Here is a 26,391-nt window from a genome sequence, read left to right on the forward strand (position 1 = left end):
AGGAAATACATTGTCAATGAAAACATTGTTTAAAATTCGTATAATTTATTTTCATAGCAAATATGTGATGCAACACTGATAAGAATCCTAATGAATGAGTATTAAGCAGTAAGTGAGACTGCGTGTTGTGGGGACAGATGTTAGTGGCTGGTGTACTGTAGCTCTCACTGTAACTTGCAATTATAGGTTTACGTACTACAAATGTTTGCTCTTAGTCTTATAGACTAAAAATATCCTATGATCTGCTCCTAGCAAAATAACTGTGAAATGAAACTTTAGGTCAGTTTTTAATTTTTTTTTTTTTTCTATCTGAACTTGAGGTATATTGTTCTAATAAAGTGTATGTTCTGATGTAGAGTTTTAGAGTGACTTGTGCAAACCTTGATAACAGCATCATTAAATTGCTTTTAATGAAACTAAAATCAAATAATTAAATTATTACCACAGGCTATTTTAGCTTACTTCCATAAACCAGAAAGAAACATACATTCATTCATATAAATTAGATGCACACTGTGTATATATATCTAATGCAGATTATTATATCATTTAAAAATTCAAAAATAAAATGACAACTTTATAATATTTAGCACAGTGTAATGTACACTAACACATCTCATCCCATGCTGGAATTTGAATCCGTGAAAATGTGAAAAGGGTCTATACGCTGTTCAAGTCTTCTCTGCAATTTATAGTCTGGTTCCTGCAGATGACAAAGAATGAAGTTAGTAGTCTTGACAGAGATAATCGATTATGCCAAGATATATTTAAAAGTCTATTATATATGAATCCTGAGTTGTTTTTTCCCATCTTTATAATTCAGATTAGTCCTTATGTTTTAATTCTTTATATACTATATGCATGTTGCATGTTATATAGCATTTATATGCATATACGTAAACAATAAAAGATAAACAATAGAGATATTAGTTACATATCAAAATTCTTCTGTGTGGCAACTTATTTATCGCTACACTGACTCCAATATATACAGTATATAGGCCAAAAAACTTTCAGTTGCCTGAAATGTTAATTATAATAATTTTTTTGGGGGCCAGACAGAGTCTGTTTGCTTTTGAGTCTGAATGTTTCCCTCTATAATCCTATATCATACATTGGCGAGCAGCACAGCATCCTGTGTGGTAGAAATAAATTATTTGCTAAGCTTGGGCACATTGATAACATCGTATCGGCAGGTCCCAGGTGATTCCAATGTCTCCTAAGTAATGCGAGAATGTGTATGAGATGTGGACTTCACCTGAGGTCCTCCAGAGCCAGTTTGTTTCTCTGTCTCACGTCTTCACTGATGGGGTACAGCAGGAGGATGAGGAGGCCTGTGATGATAAATGCCACAGGCGCCATGCCAATCAGGAGTTTCAGAGTGTATACTACTGCGCTTGGCTGCCTGCATGCTCCTGTGTCATAGCCTGCAAATCTACAGCACAGACAAGACAATAATTACCAACAAAGCAAATATGGGAAAGACATTAGGACTAAAAACCCACTCTATTGGATACAACCAAATTATATATGTGACTTGGCTAAACTCACTCTAAACACAGAGTGGACACTCCCAGTGAGATCCCCGACGCGAACTTGGTGAAGAAAACGTAGAAGGAGTAGAAAATCGCTTCGTGGCCCTTTGAGTTGCGGTTTGCCAGTCTGAAGTCATCGACTACGTCTGGCAACATTGACCTGAACACAAATCCTGGTCCATCATTCCACATATAAGACATGCAAGTCATCAGTAAAGCTCATTTCTTTTTATAAGCGATCTTTTAAAAGGTTCAACATACTGTACATTGCCGGATGGTTGTTTAAGGGATTTTCTCGTCAGCCGAAACAGATATGCTTAACCCCAATATAAATATGTTCCAAACATAAGAGCAGTGATTAAGGTGATTGTAAAGTAATTATGTGTAGAAGATGGAGTAGTGGTGGCCGCAGAGGATTAGATCAATCAGAAACAGGAATGCCTTTTTTTTTGCTGCTTCTCATCTTACAGCTATAAGTATTTCCCATCCATCCAGTTGACATCATACAGCCACAGAAGGTCATTTGAGCAATACGGTTTAAAATGAAATGTGGTATTAACTTTAAAAAAAATAGGCAAGATAATTTTCAGGATTTTTTTATTTGAATATTTTATTAATTGAAATCTACTTACATATTTTTTTAATGTCCAAAAATGTCCGAAAAATTGTTATTCTATCAGTTATTTTAAGTTTCCTAACAAACACAGTAAGTAGTATTATGTCATTGCTTTTCGTGGATATACTATATTATTTTTATATATATTATTAAAGTACATCATCTACAGTATTACTTCACACTTCATATACACTACAGCCAATTTGGAAACATGATTAACCTATGCCACATGTCTTTGGACTGTGGGTGGAAACCCATCAAGCATGAGAAGAATATGCAAACTCTACACAAACAGAGCAGAAGTATGATCTGATCCCCCGACCGCAGAGGTGTGAGGTGACAAGACTAACCACCGAAGCCTGATTTGTGCTAATGTGTCAAGTCTGCACGGAGCCTATGACATTACTTTTCTGTGGAGGTTGACATAAGGGTACAGCATGAGGTACGGCATAGGGTACACGCCATAGACTAGACTTTGTTTGGGGCTGTTTTCTTTGATGCAGCCAGAATAAGAATGAAGATTGTTAGAAAATGTAAAAGTTTCCTATTTATGTTTGCAATAAATCAATTCAACTATATAATTATGGATTCAGTTCTTCCTCCTGGCAGTCAGAACGAGACAGCTTAAAGGTGTTATTTATTTCAGCCAAACATTTAAACTGTCTCTCAAGATCAAAAACTGTCAATAAACTTCTGCAATACTGTGCAAAAGTCTTAAACCAGCCCTCACCTCATTTCTCCATATTACATTATTTAAAAAAAATAATAATATATTAAATATATAATATAATATAATATAATATAGATTAATAATATATTACATATAATATATTACATATTACAATATATATATATATATTTTTTTTTTATTATTTTTTTGTAAAGTGGGAACAAATGTTAAAAAAAAACAGAGAACCCAAAAAAGTTCTTCAAGAAGCTCAGAAGACTGTTCCTCAAGACTACTTTAAAAAACATAGAAGCAAGTTCCGGCTTTTTGGAAGAAAACTAATAAGAAATGAAAAGGGACTTACTGTATGACTTTTGCATATTACTGTATCGTTCTATCTATCTTCCTATTCATCAATTTTTCTCTCTGTCCATTTGTCTATCAATCTATCTATCTGAAGAGACGCAACGTGACTCTCAATGTTTTCTCCCACTAACCGCACAGCAAAAATAAATAAACTCACCAGGGTAAAAGCAGTGAGGCAGCTACACTCAGTCCAGAAGACACGGCCACCACATATGCCACCATCAGGTTTGGAACGAACGCCAGCATCACAGTGAAGGGCACAATCCACTGCAAACAGACACCATCAAGCTGTATCACCCTACACACACTATCACAAAATACCTGAGTAATTGAGCTTTAAAAGTCACTCATTCACTCACTCATCGTCTATACTGCTTTATTCTGTATACAGGCTTGCGGGGACCAGAAGCCTTAATGCACGAGATGGGGTACACCCTGGATAGGGTGCCCATCCAAGCAACAGTGCTAACCACTAAGCCACCAGACATTTAAACTGTGCCGAAGTATTATTGTGGACTAATTCTTTTAATTCATACAGGATAATCGCTTATAATTTCCTTCAAAATCATCCATCAAGTCTAAAAAAATAGGAGTTGAATTATCATCTGTGAAATTGAGTACTTTATGTTAAAGTGTATTTTGTTTATTTGTCATAATTTTTACAATGCATACTTTTCATCCCTTTATTCTAATTGAGACCTTTTCTACTACTCCCTTATTCTTAAACAATGCTGCTCTGTTTTTTCACCACTGACTATACATATAGCAAATCCCACAGTAACTACATTGTGGTTAGTTTTTGTTAATTTATGTTGTAATTTATGTTAGGTCTCTCTGTCCTGTCTCTGCTAGCCAGCTAACTAGGCCTCTTGGTTCGCTAGTTTAGTGTCTATGGTAATTTATGTTGTAAATTTATGTTGCATGTAGCATCTTGGTCCTGGAGGAACGTTGTTTCGTTTCACTGTGTACTAACTGTATATGGTTGTAATGACAATAAAGCCTACTTGAACTTGAACTTGAATTGTGAACTAATGCACATGTACCAATAGCAGTGCTGATTTTATGTATAATGTGCGCTGTGTTATAATTAAAGAGTGATCAGTAAAACACACAAGCAACAACAGAAAAAAAAACAGTGCAAGCGTTACCGTGATTCCACAAAATGCTGCTGTCTTCTTGCCAAACCTCTGCAGGAACCACTGCCAGAAAGGGATGCTCAAGGCTGCAGACATCTGCATAGTGAGTGAAAGGGATTTCTTAAACCAATATACTGTATTAAAACTGTTTAAAGGGGAAAAGTGTCAAAGCAAAATCATCTCTGTAATACAACACTGCAAAAAAATAACATCTTAGTGGGTGAAAATATGTCGAATACGGGCGAGTTTATTATCTAATATTTTGATAATATGCTTTTATAAATGGCTTATAAGATTACTTCATGATTGAATTGTAAATAACAAGGGTGAAAATGGTTGTAAATTCTTATCAGCATTATGTAGACAAAAGGTGAGAAGGTGAGACGCTTATGAAATTCACTTTATACTGTATTTCTATTCTTCGATAACTTCCTGGTTATCTGGGAAACTATTGCGCAAGGGTGTATAATCCCTTGTTCCACACACCAAGTAGTGCCCGTGATCAGGGGTTAGATCACAGGTTAGAGAGGGATTCAGGATTCAGCCTTTTGTTGGAAGGTAATAAGATATGTAGCTTGCATTAGCTGGAAACAGAGCAACACGCACGTCAATTACTAAAGAGACAAAGTGTTGTGTAAGATGACATATTGTTATCAAATGTGTCTTCCTGCTGAAAGTGCTTCTGTGATTCGGTTCGAATGTGGGTTTGGGCATGAAGCTGATCTCTGATTTTTCCAATACTGTGGATCATACCGACCTATGGTTGGACCACCTGAGATGCATTAACATTTACTTAAACATCCCAGTGCTGTCACAGCGTATTATCTGTAATACTAAGCCAGTCGTAGAATGTCTCTCATCCAATCAGATCACTTGATCAGAACTAAATGTTGTATAACAAGACATATTAAGTGTTATGATGTTTACAAGATTTTTTTTGTGCCATCCATCAGATTTTTTCTCATGTTTCTCATCTTTAAAATCTTTAATGCATGAAATGCATGCACTCTAAGTGTCAGGAGCACTTACCAGAATTGTTAGCACTATATTTTGAAAGTGATCACGTAGATCCACAGCGTACGTGCAGAACAGCACAAAGTTACTCTGGATCAGCTGCAAAATGACAGTCAAGAATACAAATACAAAAGGAGTTAACTCAGTTTTGTTCTTCTGAAATGATTAAAAAACCTCTTCTAATAATTGCAGTGTGATAATGTACATCTGCAAAAACCTAAAACGTGATTTAATGCAATATCTCATTTATAAAAAGAATGCATGAAGGATGTGTGTTTATGGCTATCATTAATGTATCAGAGCAACTCTGGAAAGATTTCAACACCAGCACTCTCCCTCTCGCCACTGATTGAATCAATATTGAATACAAGCTCTCTACCTGGATGGCCACAGATATGAAGAGGAAAGCTGCTGTGAGGGAGAGATATGGCCCATGTCTCATCACCAGCACAAAGCCCTTATGGAAAGGCATCGGTTTCTCCGTCTTCAGTGCATAGGGATCTGAAATGATAGGTAGTGAAAAAAAAAAGATTTAACAAGACTGACCAGGAATCATGCCCTACATGGCCAAAAGTTTGTGGACACATGACCATATATGCTATACCATATACAGTATATAACTTTCCCTTTGATGCTTTAATAACTTCTATTCTTATGGGAAGATTTTACTCTAGATTTTAAGGGATTAGGAGAAATCCTAATACTACAGCATACAAAAGCACTTATGAAAAAAACAAATTTGCGAAAAACAATTTGTAGAACGATCACATACTGGTGTGATGGTCAGGAGTCCACAAACCTTTGGCCATTCATAAAGAATCCAATCATGAGTACTAGATGATGTTTTTTATCTCATACCACAGCATTGTTGATTTCCATGTCCTAATTTGCTTAACTTTTACAGCCTTTTAAAAATGACACAAATAGTAGTTTTCACAAAGTGCTGCTTAAGTGTTTCTAGATCTTTTTGTCAGGTGTTAAGCATACTGAAGTATAATTAAAAGCATTTCATGAATGTCAAAAGCTTTTTTTGACAATTACATCAAGTTTATGCAAAGAGCAATGCCTTTTCCAGCATGATGGAACAGCGTGCCATAAGGTAAAATTGATCATTAAGTGACTCAGGGAACAAAACTTTCGAAAGCTTGGGTCCCAGACCCTAATCTTATTGATAACTTGGGAGGCGAGTGGACTAAGGTGGGTGGACAAACAAAAACCCACAAATTCTGACAAACTCTAAGCATTGATTAATGCAAGAACGGGCTGCCATCAGTCAGGATCTGGCCCAGTAGTTGAACACTGCAAATATCGACTCAAAATTTCTATGTGCATAAACTTAATGTAATTGTGAATTAATATTTGTGTCATTCTCAAATCTTTTGGCAATAGCTAATTACCATATAATTTATTCACAAGGCAATTTAAAATAATCTAATAACAAATAAAAAATAGTGTATAATTGTTGATATGTTGAAGGTTTTTGTAAAAAGACATTCGTGGAACCATTCTGAGAGTTCTTTACCAAAGACTTTCCACTTTCTGGCTACACATAAGTTATTACTTCAATTTCTAAAAAGACAAATAACTCTTTATGGCTGCTATGATGTACTGTAAGCAATAAGGAACTGATTTGCCTTGTGGATGTTCCATAAGAGGTAAATGTCACTTTAACAAATTAAAAAGTACAATATGATGTAGAGTCTTTATGAAATTGCTGTGGGTTGAGTAGAATAAAACACTCACTCACTCATCTTCTATACTGATTTATCCTGTATTCAGGGTCGCGGGGACCTAAAGCTTAGGGCACGAGGCAGGGTACACCCTGGACAGGGTGCAAATCCATCATGGGCACACACACATACACTCACTCACTCACTCACTCACACACTACGGGTAATTTGGAAACGGCAATTAACCTAACCTACATGTCTTTGGACTGTGGGAGGAAACCCAAATACCCGGAGGAAACCCACCAAGCACGGGGAGAACATACAAACTCCATGAACACAGAGACGGGAATCAAGCCTGGCTGGGAATCGAACCCGGACCCTGGAGGTGCAAGGCGTCAGTGCTTGTGCATTATTCCTCCCTTAACAAAATTATTATTATTATTTATACACTCTGGCTATAGCACTGACTATACCTTATAGAATTCCAAGGTGCATGTAATGCTGCAGTAACACCACACTCACCATCTCTCTCTTTCACTCCCAAGAACATAATGACTGTGCAGACAAGGAAGAGTGCACCGATCACCCCTGCAGCAATCATGTACACTTCTTTCTGAAAAGAACAAACAAAAGAAATATGTAAACGCTTATATGGTTTATTATAAAGATACAATTATCTTCAGTAATCGCAATTTGGGATGGGTGATTCACCTATATACAGTATATACACCAAAGGAAACCCATTTCACACCTGGAGAACATGCAGAACTTTATACAGATGGACAGAAGGTTTAGGGTGACATGCATCCAGCTGTGCATTTGCAGCACCGCTAAATACTTCCTGTTAAAGGAAAACATGCCAGTATACCTGGTCTATACAGCTTTTTTTTTGTTAACTTGAAGGTTATAGATAGCTAGCTAAAACTTTGGCAGTTCTTTTGTTTTTCTCAGATGTTTAACTGTTACTCTTTATCTTATAAAAGTAAGCATTAATATTATTCATGTCATTATTATTTTATTTGATAGCTATTTGACATGTGCAACCTTCTACAGTTTACACGTACAGCCAAAACATGGTATTGGTGTTAAAAATATAGGATCATATTACACCATTTTTTAAGTAACACTTAATGCTTCTCATCTCCCCATTCATGCTTAGTTTTTGGTAAATATGCATACATCAGATAAAAAGAAACACATCTGCTAAATAAAATTTCATGCCCTTTTATGTAGTGTCTGTAACTTGCTTTTAATGATCTTAATTATCATTCAGATTGAACTTGGCAATTTAGATTTTACATGAAAAGACATCAACCTGAAAAAGAGTGATTCTAAAATGCAAAATTGTAATTAAAAATAATAATAAATAAATAAATAAAAAGAGATTTTGCAACATTATGAGTATCAATATTTAAAGAAATATGACAAAAAAGCATTTTAAAACCTTGTAATTTTTTGGGAAGCAAGATTGGTCACTTCCATGTAAACTTGAATTAGCTTCTTTGGCACACAAAGTTTCTGTATTACATGTATAACATCAGCACCAATACTCTGTTTGCCCGTTACTATATCTGTATTTATTACAAGACAGACTTAGAATAAGAATAAGAATGAATAAGAACACATACACATAAGTGTTTTTTTTTATGTTTCAGAAATTCTGTTTCTGGAGCTGAGAATTAGGACAAATACAAGCTATGACAGCATACTGTATGGCCTGGTGAAATGAATCATAACACCCAAAAGGAAACCTCTTCCCCTTAAACAGGAACTGTTCTGCCCTAAACAAATCTCCGACTTGTTTGCTCTCTTTCCCGTCACGACAGCGAAGCGCTTCATTACCAATCCAGATCAAACAGCGGCCCGATTTGGAGGAGTTTGGTGGACGCACCCAAACAGCACACCACCCTCAGCCTGAGGAATGTAAAGAAGCACGGTCTCATTGAGGAAGCCGAGGTAACCGCCTTGGCGGCATTTTCCCCCGAAGCCACTTTACCCAGACCTGCTTTGAATAGCTGTGGCTGCTCGTGATGATGCATGATGGGTTTTTTATCCCTGAAACCAGAAGCTGTTTGTTGGCTCACTCTCACTTCCAGTACGGCTGACATTCTGCTGTAAGTAGACATCAGCCGCTAAATTGCTCATGTTTGATAGTTCTGGGGTCTCTGGTGAGCCTTGTGTTAACAGTTGCTAGTGTCTAAGTAAAAGAAAAAATTTTCTCCCTAATTTAGTCATTTCCAATTCCTCCCTGTGACTAGGGGGCTCCCACATTAAGGCTATTAAGGGGCGTAACACACTGGGAGGACAGCGCTATCCGCTCCTTCCGCTTGCGTGAGCTCACAGACGCCCCTGATTGGCTGTAGAGCCGTGATTAATGTGGGAGCACTAAGTACCTCTCATCCGTCCCCTTTGAGAGAGCTCGGCCAATCAGATCTCTCTAGACCTCCGGCTGTGAGAGGTTACAGCATCACCCGGGAATCGAACCAGCGATCTCTGGATGATAAGGTGAGCACTTTACCACTGGCGTTTTTGTTTTTTTAGGTTTTCCTACATTCCCGAATTAGCTACATAGGTAAAAGTAAAAATTCGGTAACATATAATAGAAATTTATTTTGCACATTGCCATGAGACTCTAATTAATTAGTGTCTGTAATACATACTGCATGTGACAAGAAGTCCTGTGACAGCGCCAGGCTTTGGATGACCTCCGTCCCACTGCCGTTGCCCAAGTGCCCAGCTGACATGTTGTTGTGGCGGCAGTGCTTCAGAGTATGAGCACTTGCCACAATCTGGCCCTGGATGGCTGCACCAATCAGCGTCCCCAAAACCTCCATGGTCATCCCTGCAGCACCGACACATAAAGGGATTAATCCAGCACTTAATGTAGGGTCCCTCTGACACATTGTTATACACTGAAAGTATGGTATATATTGAAAGTTTACCCTCGGCATCAGTGTTTATACAATACTGTGCAAAAGTCTAGCCCATGCAAATAACTGCTGTAGGACTCGGATATCTTAAAAAAAAAGTTCCTACATAATGTGATGATCCATTGCTTAAAATATAGTTCCATGTATAATTTGTGCGGTTTGTTGCACTTTCTTCTTTTTTTTATGCATGCAAAACCCAGAAGTTTTTATTTATTTATTTATTTATTAATTTCATCTAAAAAATGGTCTTTTACATAACATGCTGCATTCTTTCCTGGCCTACAGATATTTTCCTTTAGGATAAAAATTTTTTGCTGGCATGTTTTTTTTTTTTTTACTACTTTTTTGTTTTTTATTTACTCAATAATAAAGTCATAAAATAAACATACATAACAGAAAACATGGGTGACTCAGACTTTTGCACAGTACTGGGTGTTTAGGGAAATATATATTTGGATACACCTTTCCTGCTGTATTGCCTATAAAATTATATGATCATTTCCTTGATAAAATTTTATCCATAATTACAATCTTGACCCATGATGATAAGAGTTAAACGTACGGTATGCCGTAGCTGAGTCTCTTTCCTGCTGGTCCACGCTCAGAAACATGGTCAGTGCTGAGTAGGGCACATGGAAAAACTGCACCAAAAAAAAAAACGGTACAGAGCAATCATCATTACAGAGCCATTTTTGACCAGAAAAGGCTGTTAAAAATTTACAGTTTAAAAGTTACGTGAGCATGCATGCAGTGCAAAAAGGCCTGATCACTATGGAACTACCAGACCTACAGTATTGTATTCAAGACCTATAGAAGAAGGAAAAGTTGGTGCTGAGACGTATTAATGTATAGGATGTCCTAATTATTTCCCCTCATTATACAGGGAAAATGCAAGAGTAATAATCCCCTATGTTAGAGGAAGGCAAAAAAAAAACCATTTAATACCTTCCTTTATACCACCATGATCTGATCAGGCAGTGAATAAGGTCCATCATGACAGCCTTTGTTTGAGCTTCAGACATGTGCCTTTATGCTCGAGCCCACATGGCATTAAAGTAAAAACAATATGTTGGGGTTATATTGCATGATTATATTTCCATTAAAAAAATATGCATTTGTGCATATCTGCATTTGTGTTGATTTAGAAAATATTATCTGTTAAATCCAGATGATCTCTTCAGATTTAATTGCATCTTTTCTAATATTAGCTGGATTAAGTGATACGTACAGATTTTATTCTCTGATAATAAAATAAAATGAATAGAGAACTATTATGAGCAACTGTGGATAATTACACCAAAACAGGAGACAGTATTTTGTTTCAAAGTTAGGTTTCTATTGGAAAAGCTGTAATTATAGCTGAATTGTTTATATTTCGGGAGGCTTACAAATTTTAGTTAAATAATTTTGCTACTGTACAGTACAGTTAGAGAATGTGTGTGTGTGTGTGTGTGTGAGAGAGAGAGAGAGAGAGCACTTAACTGTAAAATTATCCAGTAAAGTTTATTGCTAGATATAATAAATATATACTCAAATCGTTTACTTTGTAATTTACATGAAAAATCAAGTCAGCGCTGTGGTGCACCAGAGAACCAAACATCTACTAAAATAAACCTCGGCAGAGATCCTGCCCAAGCACAGTCTTTGTGTTACAGTAACCGATGTCATTTGGACTGGAAACCACAAAAGCTTTTTCATATAGAATGCAGTTTTTGACACGTTTGGAAATGCTATTTGGTTCAAAAGCAAACTTTCTGATTAAAAATGATGGCATGATTAAAGATGGATGTGTTACACCTACTGGGTTCACTGCCAGTGATAGCGAACCCAGCTGCTGTTTCTCAGCCTTGCACTTAAAGACAATGGAGCGCACTAAAAGAGGAAACCAGCGTTTACTCTCTCTAGCGGTTTCTGGCTGCACCTACCATGTACTTATCAAGGAGTTAATATGACTTGTCATTATAGTGTGGGTTTGTGTGCCCGGAGTGGCTTCCCCATTCCAGTACGTGCTGGTCCATTTGACTGAAGGCAAATTTGGCGAAGGACACAAACAAATATATGATGAAAATAGAAACTACTACCATCAAAGGGGCTGACTTATAGAAGAGCGCACCCATACTATAAAAGTTCTCGTTTTGTTAGGGACATTTTTATGATGATCTATTTATTTATTTTTTTCCACATGTTAAAGAAATTTCTTCCACTGTCCCACATAGCCCAGATGTTTTCTACCAAGAACCGCTTGGTTACATTTATTGTTTTTTTTCCTTCTTTTAATTCAAGCAGTATCGCCTTAAGCCATTATTGATAAGCTATAATAATAAATTTAATAAATAATAAATAATACATTTTTTAATTCAAAAATTTGAAATGCCATTTCTTAATTTAACTGCACAGTGGAACTATATACCAATTAGCTGTAACATTAAAACGCAAAACATTAAGCCCAGTGGCCCCTTGGAGCAGGACTCCACAAGACTCCACTCTGGGGGTGTGTGCAGGTCCAGGACGTTAGCAGTGGATCCTATGGGTGCTGAAGGTTGCAGAGTGGGACCTCCCTGATCTCATGGGTGCTTGATCGGATTAGTATCTGGGTTTGAAGACAGGCTGTGGTCTATTAAGTGTTCTGGTGCCTAGGTGATTTGTGCTGCATTGCTTTTTCTGTGATTAGACGGGCTACAGTAGCCTTTGGTCCCCAGGGGCATTGATGAGCTTTGAGTACCCATGATCCTATCACCAGTTTTATGGTATATATATAATTGATAATCAGCCTATGGGTTAATGTTATGGCTCATCAATTGATAATCAATTGATAAAAAAAAACAATTAATAAAAAAAAATAAAGTTTAAATAGCTTTTAATACCAGCAAAAAGCCTTTTCAGTCATACAAATTCTCAGATTTCTCATATGACCCAAATTTTGCACTAAAAAATCCTCTTCATTTTATAAACTTCACTTAAAAAAGAGTAAGGCCCTGTAGAGTAAGGTCCAATTTTTCATTTTAGTTTCAAGAATCAATTTCCCAACCTAGAGTGGCATCTCCAGCTACATTTACATTTAAGCATCTGGCAGACGCCCTTATCCAGAGCGACTTACATTTATATTTTCACTATGTACCTGAGCAGTTAAGGGGTTAAGGACCTTGCTCAAGGGCCCAACAGGGACAACTTGGCGGTCATGGGATCGCCGACTTGGCGTCTAAAACGTCCTACTGTTCTTATTTTTTAAAATATGGTTAAGCCAAGTTACAAAATACATAAATCAGATATAGAGAAAGTATTAAAATTATCGGCAGTAATAATATTATTTGTCTGATATACTAATATTCATTGCACGGCTTGGTAAGATACAACACTAACTGCAATGTAATTCTGACTAATAGCACGTGACAAAACTTACTGTGATGAGAGTTTGGTAGAGACAGTAGAAGCCCAGATACCAGATGTACCTCTGATCAGTGAACGGAGGAACAAACCACAAGTAGAAGTAGGACACGACAATAAACGGTGTGCATCCCACCATCCTAAAAAAAAAAATAAGGCAAGCATTATTATAGACTCAAGCAACAAGTTATACTTGGCTAAGAAAAAAAAGCTCCTGGTTCCCTTATCCAGGAGATAATTTCATATCTGAGTTCCATAAAATAAACAGAGCATAAAATCAAATCTGGATCTGTAATCCTCAAAAGCCACTCTTTATCCTTGTGGGTAGCGCTTGGTTACTGCAGATGTCCAGTCCAGCAGCAGCATTTTTACAAGTGAAGCGTCTATTGGAAATGATCTGTTTATGCGTGTGAGACGTTTGGTTTGTGTGGTGTTTGCTTGGATGCCTCTGTACACTAAAGTAATCCTGTAAGCCAGAGAATTAAAGCCACATCTGCATTCTTACAGCACAGTTACTGTATCCTCAAATGAATCTCGCTGTACTTCTTTTTTTAAATCTTACTGAAAACCTGAATCTTAATCTTAATCTTAACACAACTGAGAAACAGTTGACCTTTGCAACTGACCTTTAATAGAGTTTATTGACCTCTGCTGAATATCTACGTTATTAACTGTTAAACTGTGGGCAACAGCTACTGTATAGCTAAAAACAGAAGGACAGGGACAAAAAAATGTGGATGAAGAATGGTCAATTCTAGCACTGTCCAGACCCCTGATTTGCAGAGTTGGCTATCACCCTTACTCACTCAGTGATTGTTTTTTTTTTCTAACAATGGACCAACGGTACAGCGATGCAGAGGGGGGATTGAGGTGGGGTTGGATAACTGGATAATTCTAAATGTTGAGCAAGATGGTTTTTATGATGTGTTGGCCTAGAAATGTCTACTGTAAGAAAAAAGACACAACTACAGCTGCAGGATCAGTGACCCACAAACACACACCGTACTCAGACATACAGTATGCACATGGGTATCTGCCATCACTGCTAGAATGTGTCTGATCAGAATGTGTGAATTTGCAAATTTTCTAATGTTTAATGAAAGACTTGCTGTCCCATTTGGAAAAATACTTGGGTAAATACTATAGCGTTTTTAAAAACTATAGTAAAACTTATATATTATACTATAGTAAGCAAAACAGTTTATAACAGTATTTAGGAATTACTATAGTAAAACTACTATAGTATACTATAATAAATACTACAGTACACTACAGTATACAGTATAATAGGAATTACTAATGTAATCTTTTGTTATTGTAATGTAATGTTTTTCCGATGGGCTGCAAGTTTTAAGATCATTGCAGAGTTTAGGATGACATGACAGACATCTGTAATTAAGAACCGTCTAGACTTACAGTGGGGCAAAAAAAGTATTTAGTCAGCCACCAATTGTGTAAGTTCTCCCACTTAAAAAGATGAGAGAGGCCTGTAATTTTCATCATAGGTATATCTCAATAATGAGAGACAAAATAAGAAGAAAAATCCAAAAAATCACATTGTAGGATTTTTAAAGAATTTCATCAATACTTTGTTATATACCATTTGTTGGCAATGACAGAGGTCAAACATTTTCTGTAAGGTTTTCACACACTGTTCCTGGTATTTTGGCCCATTTCTCCATGCAGATCTCCTCTAGAGTGATGTTTTAGGGCTGTTGCTGGGCAACACAGACTTTCAACTCCTTCCAAAGATTTCCTATGGGATTGAGATCTGGAGACTGGCTAGGCCACGCCAGGATCATGAAATGCTTCTTACGAAGTGTTTGGGACATTGTCATGCTGAAAGACCCAGGGACATTGTCATGCTGAAAGACCCAGCCACCTTTCACCTTCAATGCCCTTGCTGATGGAAGGAGTATCTTTTTTTCACTCAAAATCTCACGATACATGGCCCTATTCATTCTTTCCTTTACACGGATCAGTCGTCCTGGACCCTTTGCAGAAAAACAGCCCCAAAGGATGATGTTTCCATCCCCATGCTTCACAGTAGGTATAGTGTTCTTTTGGATGCAACTCAGCATTCTTTCTCCTCCAAATACGAAGTTCTATTTTGGTTTCATCTGACCATATGACATTCTCCCAATCCTCTTCTGGATCATCCAAATGCTCTCTAGCAAACTTCAGACCGGCCTGAACATGTACTGGCTTAAGCAGGGGGACACGTCTGGCACTGCAGGATTTAAGTCCCTGGTGGCGCAGTGTGTTACTGATGGTCCCAGCCTTTGTTACTTTGGTCCCAGCTCTCTGCAGATCATTCACTAGGTCCCCCCGTGTGGTTCTGGGATTTTCCCTCACAGTTCTTGTGATTATTTTGACCCCACGGGGTGAGATCTTGCGTGGAGCCCCAGATGGAGGGAGATTATCAGTGGTCTTGTATGTCTTCCATTTTCTAATAATTGCTCCCGAAGTTGATTTCTTCACACCAAGCTGCTTACCTACTGCAGGTCTACAATTTTGTTTCCTTTGACAGCTCTTTGGTTTTGGCCATAGTGTAGTTTGGAGTGTGACTGTTTGAGGTTGTGGACAGGTGTCTTTTATACTGATAATGTGTTCAAACAGATGTCATTAATACAGGTAACGAGTGGAGGACAGAGGAGCCTCTTAAAGAAGAAGTTACAGGTCAGAAATCTTGCTTGTTTGTTGGTGACCGAATACCTATTTTTACAAAGGAATTTACCAATTAATCCTTTAAAAATTCTACAATGTGATTTTCTGAATTTTTTTTCTTATTTTGTCTCTTATAGTTAAGGTATACTGTACCTATGATGAAAATTACAGGCCTCTATCATTTTTTTAAGTTGGAGTCTGCAGGTATGAAAGTTGGAAGTTTCCCCCGTGCTTGGAGGGTTTCCTTTGGGTACTCCGGTTTCCTCGCATAGTCCAAAAACATGCATATTGGCCTAACCACCGTTCCTAAATTGCCCATAGTGCATGAGTGCCTGTATGAATTTTAACTGGGGGTCATACCACGGTTGTGAAAATTGAAATAAAAACAGTACAATGGTCACCACTGGCATCCACAGTCCCTAGTTGGACTACATAGGTTTCTAGATGGATGGATGGATTTTCAATAAGGGATGATCAAGAAAGCAGACTAAAGAACACAATATTTCCACAATATTTATACAAATATTATTTCTATTTCAATATACTGACCATGTTTTCGAATGTAATTAGGTGGTTAAATTCTCACAGAATCTAAAGAATATCCTAAACTACAGTAACCCTGATCATCAAATTAAACAGACACTGATGGCAAATGAATGAATCAATTAAACATTCTAATCAGCCCTTCATGAGTATACTGCGGTCTTAACCATGGCCTGTCTTTATCTATTTAGCTTCATACGTGCCTTCCCATTCCCATCCTTCTAGACTAAACATAGTCAGCTTTGACAAAAAAAAATTCCGGTTCCCTTGGGATCCCAGGCCTATTCTACACCAATGTGTACTTATCTAATTACCCTGTGCCCTATAACTGGATCCTTATACAATCGGGAGTGTTATCTGAATATTCAGGAGTGTAATATTCACAGGGTTAACTGCGATGGGACATTAAGGTCCCATTTGGGCAAGGCTGTCACATTCCACCATCTGTGATAAAACAGATACAACTTCCTTTCAGACACTTTGATGCCACCTTTTAGTGAGTCATGTAGAGACTTCCTTTTACAAAAAACAATCAGGAATGGGGGATCAGTGTGAAGAAATCAGTCAGCCAGGGTGCAGTAAATAATGCATAATGCAATAATTAGAAATAATGCATCCTACAGTATAATGCATATTGTACAGTATAATGCTTATTCTGATCTCTGTATCTGCAAAACATAAGGTCTATTCAAGTTTAATTTTAGATAAACTCAACTTGAAATCCAAAATATGGACCATACAACCCAAATGTTGTATGGTTCATGGGTGGGAAGGCCTTTTACTCGATTTCCCAGCATGGCTGTGGGGATTTGCCTGTTCATCCACAATTGCCTTAATGAGGTCAGGTATTGATGCCACTCAGGAAGGCTTAATGCATAATCTGAGTTCCAGCTCATCCTAAAGATATTCAATGGAGTTAAGGGCTTTGTGCAGGCCATTGAGTTCCTCCACAAATTCCTTAGTAAACCATGTCATTATGGTGCGTCATCATACATTTATATGCATACTAATACATTTTAGAGAATTGTTTCAACAGTTTGTTGAAAATCAACATACGGATGTGATATTCAGGTTCCCACATTAATTTGGGTGTACACTACTGTATAGTGTACCGTATATAAACACCCATCGCTACAACACTGATCTTGCCTCAGTGAACTGAGAGAATCTCAACTCACCATGGCATGAGCCTGCCAATTTTCGTCCATCTGCTTCTAGTGATGAAGAATCCCACAACGGGATCAGTAATCGCACCCCAAGCTTTCCCAATGAACAGCACCAGGGAGGCCTGAAATGGGTTTATCTGAGGAAAGGAAGAAGACTTGGAGTTACCACTAGACATATGCAACTTATCAAAATTTGGACACAGCTTCTAATTGTAGTGGTCCTGATTTAAAACAATGCTAAAGCCATTTAAAATATGCAATAATCTTTTAGGTCAGTCTTGGTCTTGCTTTACTGGGATGGTCTTCATGTGAACCAGTTTCATCATGGTGCTTGATGGGCTTTGCAAATGCACTTGTTCTTGTAAGAAATATTCCAGAACAGCTGACCTTTAAGTCTTAAAATAAAAACTGACTCTTGTTGTTATTCACTCACTCACCGTCTTTACCGCTTTGTTCTGTATACAGAGTCGCAGGGGACCTGGAGTGTGTGCGCTGAGATGGATTGGATGGGCAATGTGCTACCATCAATTAGCCTAATCTGCATGATGGTAGGAGGAAACCGGAGTACCCGGATGAAACCCACCACCAGGAGAACATGCAAACTCCATGCACACAGACCCGAGGAGGGAATCGAACCTGGAACCTAGAGGTGCAAGGTGACAGTGCTAACCACTAATTCACTGTGCTTCCTATTGTTGTTACTTATTTACATAATTCCTTCTAGTATCGTTCCAGAACATAGAAAACTAAATCACTAAACTTAGAAGATGTGTCCAAACGTTTGACTGGTACTGTATGTAAATAGAACTTCTTTCTAAGTCATGAGGCAGCAGAAAAATATAAGAGGTCAGACCACGTCTGTGCAGTAACCGAGGATGAAGCTGTTCTGGATATATTTAGATTTTACATCATGGAAAGTTTAATCATATCTTCTGCATTAGTGATAAGATCATTTATCATTGTCACTTCTATTTTTTTTATAGTGGAGTACATTAATGTATTCATGTACCTGTGCGACGTCTAGCAGGAATATCTGTAAGAAAAAAGCAGTCGCACTTCCAGCAACTTGATTAGGTGTCCCTCCGATGGCAAAACACAGTTTCCTGCACACAGAGAGCTTCTGGTCTAGATGAGTCTGTAAAAAATTCAAATTTAAATTAAATCATTTAATTGTGAGTACCCAAACATTAATGCAATGATAGCTGGATGAGGATTAAACAGGTTTCGCAGGAAGTGTTTCACTTGTTTGTAGCGCCTTTGGAAAACTTTTAATAATATTCACATGTGGGGATGATGAAACAGCCTGCTGATATCAGAGCCACATCTGGTCTGTATTCTCTAGTCTGAAATCCAAGTTGGCAGTTTGTGATTATTGAAGTTATTTGTTGAACTCGGCTTTACAGTGACTGAATATCTAGTTAAAGGTCAGAGACCCCGCCAACAGCCAGGCACCTCTGAAACTCATTACCGAAGCTTTTGGGTGATATGTATAACATATGGCTCTCTAATGTGGTCACAGCACTCTCGATCCCACTACTCTCATTTTTCCAGTGGATGGATGCGATGGAGCAGTAACCTTTTCATCGTGCAAAATCTTTCATGATAGCAAGGGTTTAAACGACCTGTCAATCAAAATGCCTGGGAAATAGACTGCATGTGTCTATGAGTATACTGTATGTGTGTGTATATGTGTGCGTGGGCGTGAGCGCTTCTGTGGGTGACAGCTGATGTAAACCATTTCACTTGCACTCAATTTTCGCCGTTTGTTTCTAAATGTCTACAAATGGAGGGGAAAAAGTCTGGGTGCTTGTGTGAATGTTTCTATGGGATGTGATTTTTTTGTAACACATTAAAGTGCCACCGGTTTGGCGCTAACCACCGCCTGGAGAACCTTATATCTATTACTGTCTCCTTCTGATCCTGCAGACAGTCAGACAGACATGAGAGAGAGAGAGAGAGAGAGAGAGAGATGAAAATACTCCAGCACCCAAGGACATACTAAACCCTGTATTTCCACGTTTCACCCAACTCCTTCATCTGCAAAGTCGTAGCCTGTTGTTGGCTGTCGCTATGCACGCTTTCTCTCTCCGGGGCAGTGCCTGAAACAGGCAACAACAAAACAACCACAGAAGCCCAAAGCCAACAGGCTTTCAAAAGATGCTATAATTAACCGGTTGATTTTTTTTTTTCCCTTTCCCTTTCTAGTTTTCTCCATCTTGAAAACGTGCATGGCTCGAGAAGCACAATTACCAGGAAGTTGCTATGTAATTATTCAAAAGTAAGGCGAGTCTGACATGAAGATCAAATCAAGGCTAAAAATCAATTGACTTTAAACTTTAAGCCGCTTCCTGAGTGCAGACGTTCTGTCTCCGCTGGTGATGTGTAGCACGAGGTTGTTAAGTACACTTGACCTTAAACTTTGTTTTTAATCTTTAATATTTTGACTGAATAGTTGGCAACAAGGAACGGAGCTTATTAAGGAATTAATTTTTCAAATAGGATGAAATGCTGTTTTTTCGAATATTTTACGAATGTTACATGGAACTTTGAGTTAAAAAAACAAAGGACTGCCTTCTATAAGGGCATTAAACACACAAACACACAACCTCGCCAATGACTGACAAATAACAAAGCACACAGTTGCACAGACACACAGTGACTTTATCACATATCATTGCATACGTATTACAGATTACAACATAATTCTGCATAATTTATGTTTATATTATATTATGCATTGCATTGAGTTGGCCGCAATTGCATTTAATTACTGTTGTACTTATACAGCCGTGTATGTGACAAAGAAAATTCTTGAATCTTGAATCTTGAATCTACAGCACGGGGCTAACACACGTACCGTAGATGCATCTTTCTCACAGACACAAACAGGAAATCATTTTGTGTCTAGGCACAAAATATCCGATTTCCTTACAGATAGTGCATGCCACAAGCACAAGAACAGGGACGCCAGGAAGATTTTTAGTGCAAACAGTTAGGAGGGTATTCCTGTAGCTAGTTAAACATAAAGCCAAAGTGGTATTTAGAAACTGTACACATCCTCAATACTTAATCGTGACTGGCAAGAAGGATTTCATTCATTTTTTACCATAGTTCAGGATGCAATTAAATCACACATTTCTGGTGATGTCTTTATTCTGTTTTAAAAGGATGTGTATGACTGTCTCAGCACATAATGTAAGGCTAATAACAAAAAGATTTGAAACATAGCTGTCAGGGTTTTTTTTAACAGATAGAATGATTTAATAATTGATAAGATTTTTATAGGCGGAAAAGTGGCTTATTGGTTAGCACTGTGGGGTTACACCTTCAGGGTCCGGGTTCGATTCCCACCTCAGGTCTGTGTGTGGAGTTTGCATGTTCTCTCCCCGTGCTTGGTGAATTTCCTCCCACAGTCCAAAGACAAGCAGATTAGGTTAATTGGCATTTCCAAATTGCCTGCAGTGTGTGAATACCACAGTGGGAATAAATTCACCAATGGTACCAAGAGGTTCCTACATGGATGTCTGAAAGATTTCTATAAGGAGACATTTACTTAATATTTATGGACAGAGTCTCCAGTGACAGAGCTCTATTATTGTCAATAAGATTTCCATCATGGAGGGTCTTCGGGACAGAGGAACTGTTTCTCTGTCGCATAACCAGCTTGCAGTTTAGTCCTTGTAACTCTATAAAAAAGAGTAAAAAGGGCTGGTGAAGGAGTTATTGTTTTCAGCTGCCATAATATGAGTGATATCAGGAACAAACTTGTCTTATCAATGTTCCATCCATCCATAATTTATACCACTCATATTGTGTAGGGTCACAATGACCTGGAGCATAACCTAGGGACCTCGGGGCAAAATGCAGGGAATACTCCGGATAGGGTACAAACCAATCACAGTGCACAGGTACACAAACTTACACACCACAGGCAAATTTGGAACACCAGTCAATATACTGCATGTCTTGCACAAGGAAACTGGAGCACAGGAGGAACACATAAATGCTTCGCACGCAGACCGGAGCACGATTTGAACACCCAAACCACTAAGCCATCATGCCACCCAAAAGTAACAACAAATGGTTTATAAAATTTGACATGCCAATCTTACTTCTTTTTTTTTTTTTTATCTATGATCACTGGAAAATGATTATAAACAAAGTGGAATAAGAGAAATCCTTCAGCATGTGTAGCTATGGGATAGATTTCTGACCATGCATATTATATCTCATTCCTTATGTAATTCATCCACCATCATAAAGTACTAACAGTAGCATTGCTGATATTTTTTTTGGCTTGGCATTTGATTGATGCTGGTGTGCTGCTGGTACACCACAGGCTACATGACTTGAAAACATCTGTTGTATTCCTGAAAGATATCAATGATTTTTTTCTGCTGTCTGTTTTTTTTTCTTTTCAACCACGAATAAGAGTTTAAACCTTGTTGTATAATCAACCAGATTGAAATGCTGTATGTTTTTTTGCCTTGTTGTGGGTATAATCTGAAAACAGAAAAGCAGCGATTTAATTACATGAAATCCTTTTTTATCCTTCGCTCCGCTTCACCCAGCTGAGTTCGAAGCAGATTGTATGTGTGACAAACAAACTGGGATGACATAATACAATGATGAAGGATTTATAACTGCTAAGATTGACCTTTTTTATCAGTGTACAAACAGAATGGATTACCGCAGCACACTAAAACAGTGCACAACAAGATTTTTGTGCAGATTTTTAATACTAACATGACGACTATGAAACGTAGTGCCGATGCATGGAGCAAACCTACACAGACAGATTCGTTTAGCAGCCTCCATTAACGCAAACGCAAAAACATCCTCTAGATACTGTATAGTAATTTATGTCTATTTTATCCTGTAAATACCTTAATGCTGAAGCACATGAGGGTCATGAAATGATAACAGAACCTTTCAGGACTTATTTGATTTTGATTGCTGGCTTCGATATTGCCATTCAGTAATGCAATAAATCACTTACATCCCAGTTCACATATTGCCTTGTACACCAGTGCCAGAGATTTACCCACTCAGCATAATTCAATTTCTCATAACCTCTATCCTGGCTGTGTGCTTTTGGTCTATATTTAACCACAAGGGGTCTTTATGTCTCACGTGACAAGAGATTGAAGAACAAGAGATGCATTAGTGCCTTTTTCCCCCCATATATTATTGATACACACACACACACACACACACACACGCAAACACGACTAGCAATTCACTGTGGCTACTCAATAAGATGGTCACCCTGAAGGGACAGTAGCTTAGAAATGTTGCCTGCTGTTTGACTTGGCAGCTCATGCAGCATCGCATGGTTTAGCGGGTTTTACTCCACATCTGAAGCGAGGAGATCTTGCTGGTGCAATATGGTTGTGCATTGCTTTCACGTCTAAAATAACATTCAGAGGTAAATTGCTATGTTGTATTTTTAGATTTCACCGCAGTTGCTTGCCAGTTGTGCATTTCCCATGGTGGAAACACTTTTTTTTTCTTCCTGCCAGAGGAACTTTAAAATCTGATAATCTAAAAATCTGATTTCAGAATGTACCAGGGTCGTCAAGTACAACTGGGACTTTCGGTTGTGCAGAATAAAACAACACAGTAATCAAAAAAAAAAAAAAAGCTTTATTCCTCTATATAATCCCCTGCTACACTAATGCACTTCACTACTGCTTGGATACCATCAGGATAGACAGTTTTCTCAGTACACCAGAGCCATGATCAGACTGGCTGCTTCACGTCTGAAACGCCGGCCTCCCAGGAACTCCTTTAATGGCCAAAATACGTGGAAATGGCTTGGAGTGAGGTTCAATACTGTACAAGGGATGTGGCAGTAACTTCCAGCTGAGTTCCTATATTGTGCTAATGGCGTTCTCCTTTCTCTTCCTTATGTTGAAAACAGGTTAACCACTGATTTCTAGGATCAGGTGAAGAGTCTTGGTACCATACTTTTGTAAATGTCTGTTGGTTTTACGTCTTTAATCATGATAAAATTTCACCGCAAGTTCCGGTTTGATTTGAACGGCCATAATAATTTGCATCCGATATGTACAGTAATATGTGCTTTCCAATCTCATAAAGAAATGTACCAGAGTTAAACATTTTATAGGGATAATGTGACCCTGCATTGCAAGTACAGTAACAGTTAACTAACAGAAAAAAAACTGTTTCAAACAAACTTTTCATTTTGTGATTATGGTGTGTTGTTTGTAGAATTTAGAGGAAAATAATGAATTTAACCCTTTTCGGAAATAAGACTGTAACTTTCCGCATGCACTGTACATACAATATCATGCATTAATTCCTTGTAAAATTGCATTTATAGAAGGTATTCTTTATTCCTAAATTAGTACATAACGAACATGCAAGTGGGCTGAGATTGCTGGCTCAACTGGTATCTTGTGCACATTCTTAAAAATGATTTTTTTCCCCCCTATGTAACAAAAAAAAAGGATCTCGATGCAGGTGGGAGACATGCTGTGCTGAAAGCTTATCAAAAAGCTGTGCAAGCGATCCTTTCACTCATGAAAACATATCACTCAGCAAGCCACCAAAATCCATCTGTGCAGAAATGTATATCATGACATAATTAAAGAAACTATATCGGTATCATTTTTAGCTCATATCCTGACTTGAACTCAGAGCACAGTGAATGATATCACATGCTGTAACTTGATGAAGTAATAAATGAGCCAGCTGATCTGTAGAGCAGTTTAGCAGAAGCGACATCTTACCTGTGCTGAGACTTTGGTGAAAACAGGCTTCATCATTGTCTTCGCACCTGAGCTGGCTGGTGTCTTTCTCCCTTTAGCCATGACTGGGCTGAGAATCAATACAATGTCTTTGATTGTAAAACATATAACTTCCTGTATATTAAATGCTCTTATGCAGTCTATAAACCTAAGATTTTATAGTTTCCTTAACCGTTCTCACCTTTTCACAGATCCACAAACAGCAAACAAAGACATGCATATAATCTATATCTATGTTACTCAAAGTGTGGATGTTCAAACTAAGACAGAGAAGTCAGATTTACATGAATTATTATTCGTTATCTGATCAAATATCTAACGTATTCCATAATGAATAGAATAATTTCACTACAGTCTGCGCTTTATTCTGTATCTCACCTGATTGATGGAGCGACTTCATTCCACAGAGAGATGAGGAGACTGACTGAGAGGCTCAGAAAGCTGAAGCAACTACTCATGAATCGCTGAGAGAAAAACATGCCCCCCAGTGGACACACACATACACACGTGGCCCCCCCCCCACACACACACACAGATCTAGAAAAAGATGGAAAATCTAGCTCTATTCAATGAGTTTAACCTGATTTTCTCAGTTTCTGCATCATTAGAGATCAAAAAAGGTCATCATTATATGCAATATCAACAATATGCCTTTATCTCATCACCTATGTGTGTCTTCTATACTCTACCCTTTTATAATTTGAATAATATAACTTAAAGCACATTCACTTTCACATTCTCTTTGTTTCCCCCAGCCTTTGTTTATGGACATTGATTGTTTTAATTCCATGCCCACAGTCCCCTGAGATACGCTCCAGGCCCCCCACGACCTTGAACAAGATAACCAGGATAGAAAATGAGTGCGTGAGTGGGTGAGTGAATGAGTGCATTAAAACAAACCCTTAATGCAACTTTGTTCCGAAGCTAAGTAAAAAAAATTATTTGGACACACCTTATAATTCAGTGGTTGTTCTATTTTTTGTACTTCTTTTATTTCTTACATTGTAAGACAAAACTGTAGGCATGAAAAATATGTAATATTTTACTTTGAATAGTTGATATTGAGATGTGTCTGCTACTTATGATTTGTAAATTTGAGGTGCTGTTAATTTTCCGATTTTTAAGGCTGGTAACTCTATATGAACTCCCCCTTTGAAGCAGAGGTAAGTGTTGGTCTTGCTTTCCTGGAAAGATCTTCATGAGAGACAGTTTTATCATGGTGCTTGATGAGTTTTGCCAGTGTGACAATATTGTTGCAAGAAGTAGAAAGTTAGATAGAGTATTATCCAGTATTTTTCTAAAAAGTACAAAAGAAAAGAGAACTGGTGTCCAAACTTTTGACTGGTAATGCATGTTTTAACTACTTGCATAGTAAAAATTTATTTTTTTAATTATGATTTGCAAATATTGCTAACAACCAATAGGAATATATACTGATCAACCATAACCCTAACACCACCACTAGGTGAATTGAATCAATAAAATACCAGAATGCACCATGGGCAGCCATGTCTATTCTCCACCGATAGGGGTGATCCCACAGCAAAACCAATGCAGCACAAATTGCTGAAAAATGTTAATCCTGGCCATGATAGAAAGGTATCAGAACACCCAATGCACAGACTGTCATGTAAGGCTTAGCAATCAAAGAATTCAAGGTTGTTGATCTGGCCTCCAAATAACCCAGATCTTAATCCGATCAAGTATCTATAAAATGCAACAGACCTGTCTAATCCATGGAGGTCCCAGTCCACAACCCACAGCACCCAGAGAATCCACTGTAAACATCAGCAAGACACAACAGCACACCCTACAGGTCTTATGGAATTATGTCCCGAGGGGCCAGAGCTGCCTATAGGGTAAATTAATAATAATCTGATGGTTAAAAAGGTAATAGTAATATTGACTTGCAAAGCACAAATGA

The 26,391-nt window shown here is 37.8% G+C and overlaps 1 protein-coding gene across 1 annotated transcript; it reads right to left on the reverse strand.

Annotated features, from left to right (window-relative positions):
- Window positions 1–373: 373 nt before the first annotated feature.
- Window positions 374–24,919, reverse strand: mfsd2b (MFSD2 lysolipid transporter B, sphingolipid). Its single transcript, XM_053489488.1, has 15 exons — window positions 24,846–24,919; window positions 24,450–24,537; window positions 18,704–18,829; window positions 17,707–17,831; window positions 13,335–13,458; window positions 10,497–10,575; window positions 9,665–9,846; window positions 7,527–7,617; window positions 5,714–5,835; window positions 5,350–5,433; window positions 4,333–4,416; window positions 3,342–3,451; window positions 1,552–1,695; window positions 1,259–1,435; window positions 374–703 (listed from the first exon to the last, which is right to left on the reverse strand). Exons 2-15 carry the CDS (start codon window positions 24,528–24,530, stop codon window positions 661–663), a joined length of 1,572 nt encoding a protein of 523 aa, XP_053345463.1. The 5' UTR covers window positions 24,531–24,537; window positions 24,846–24,919; the 3' UTR covers window positions 374–660.
- Between the last annotated feature and the right edge of the window lie 1,472 nt (window positions 24,920–26,391).

This window comes from Clarias gariepinus, chromosome 27, assembly GCF_024256425.1.
Source record: "Clarias gariepinus isolate MV-2021 ecotype Netherlands chromosome 27, CGAR_prim_01v2, whole genome shotgun sequence".
NCBI lineage: Eukaryota > Metazoa > Chordata > Actinopteri > Siluriformes > Clariidae > Clarias > Clarias gariepinus.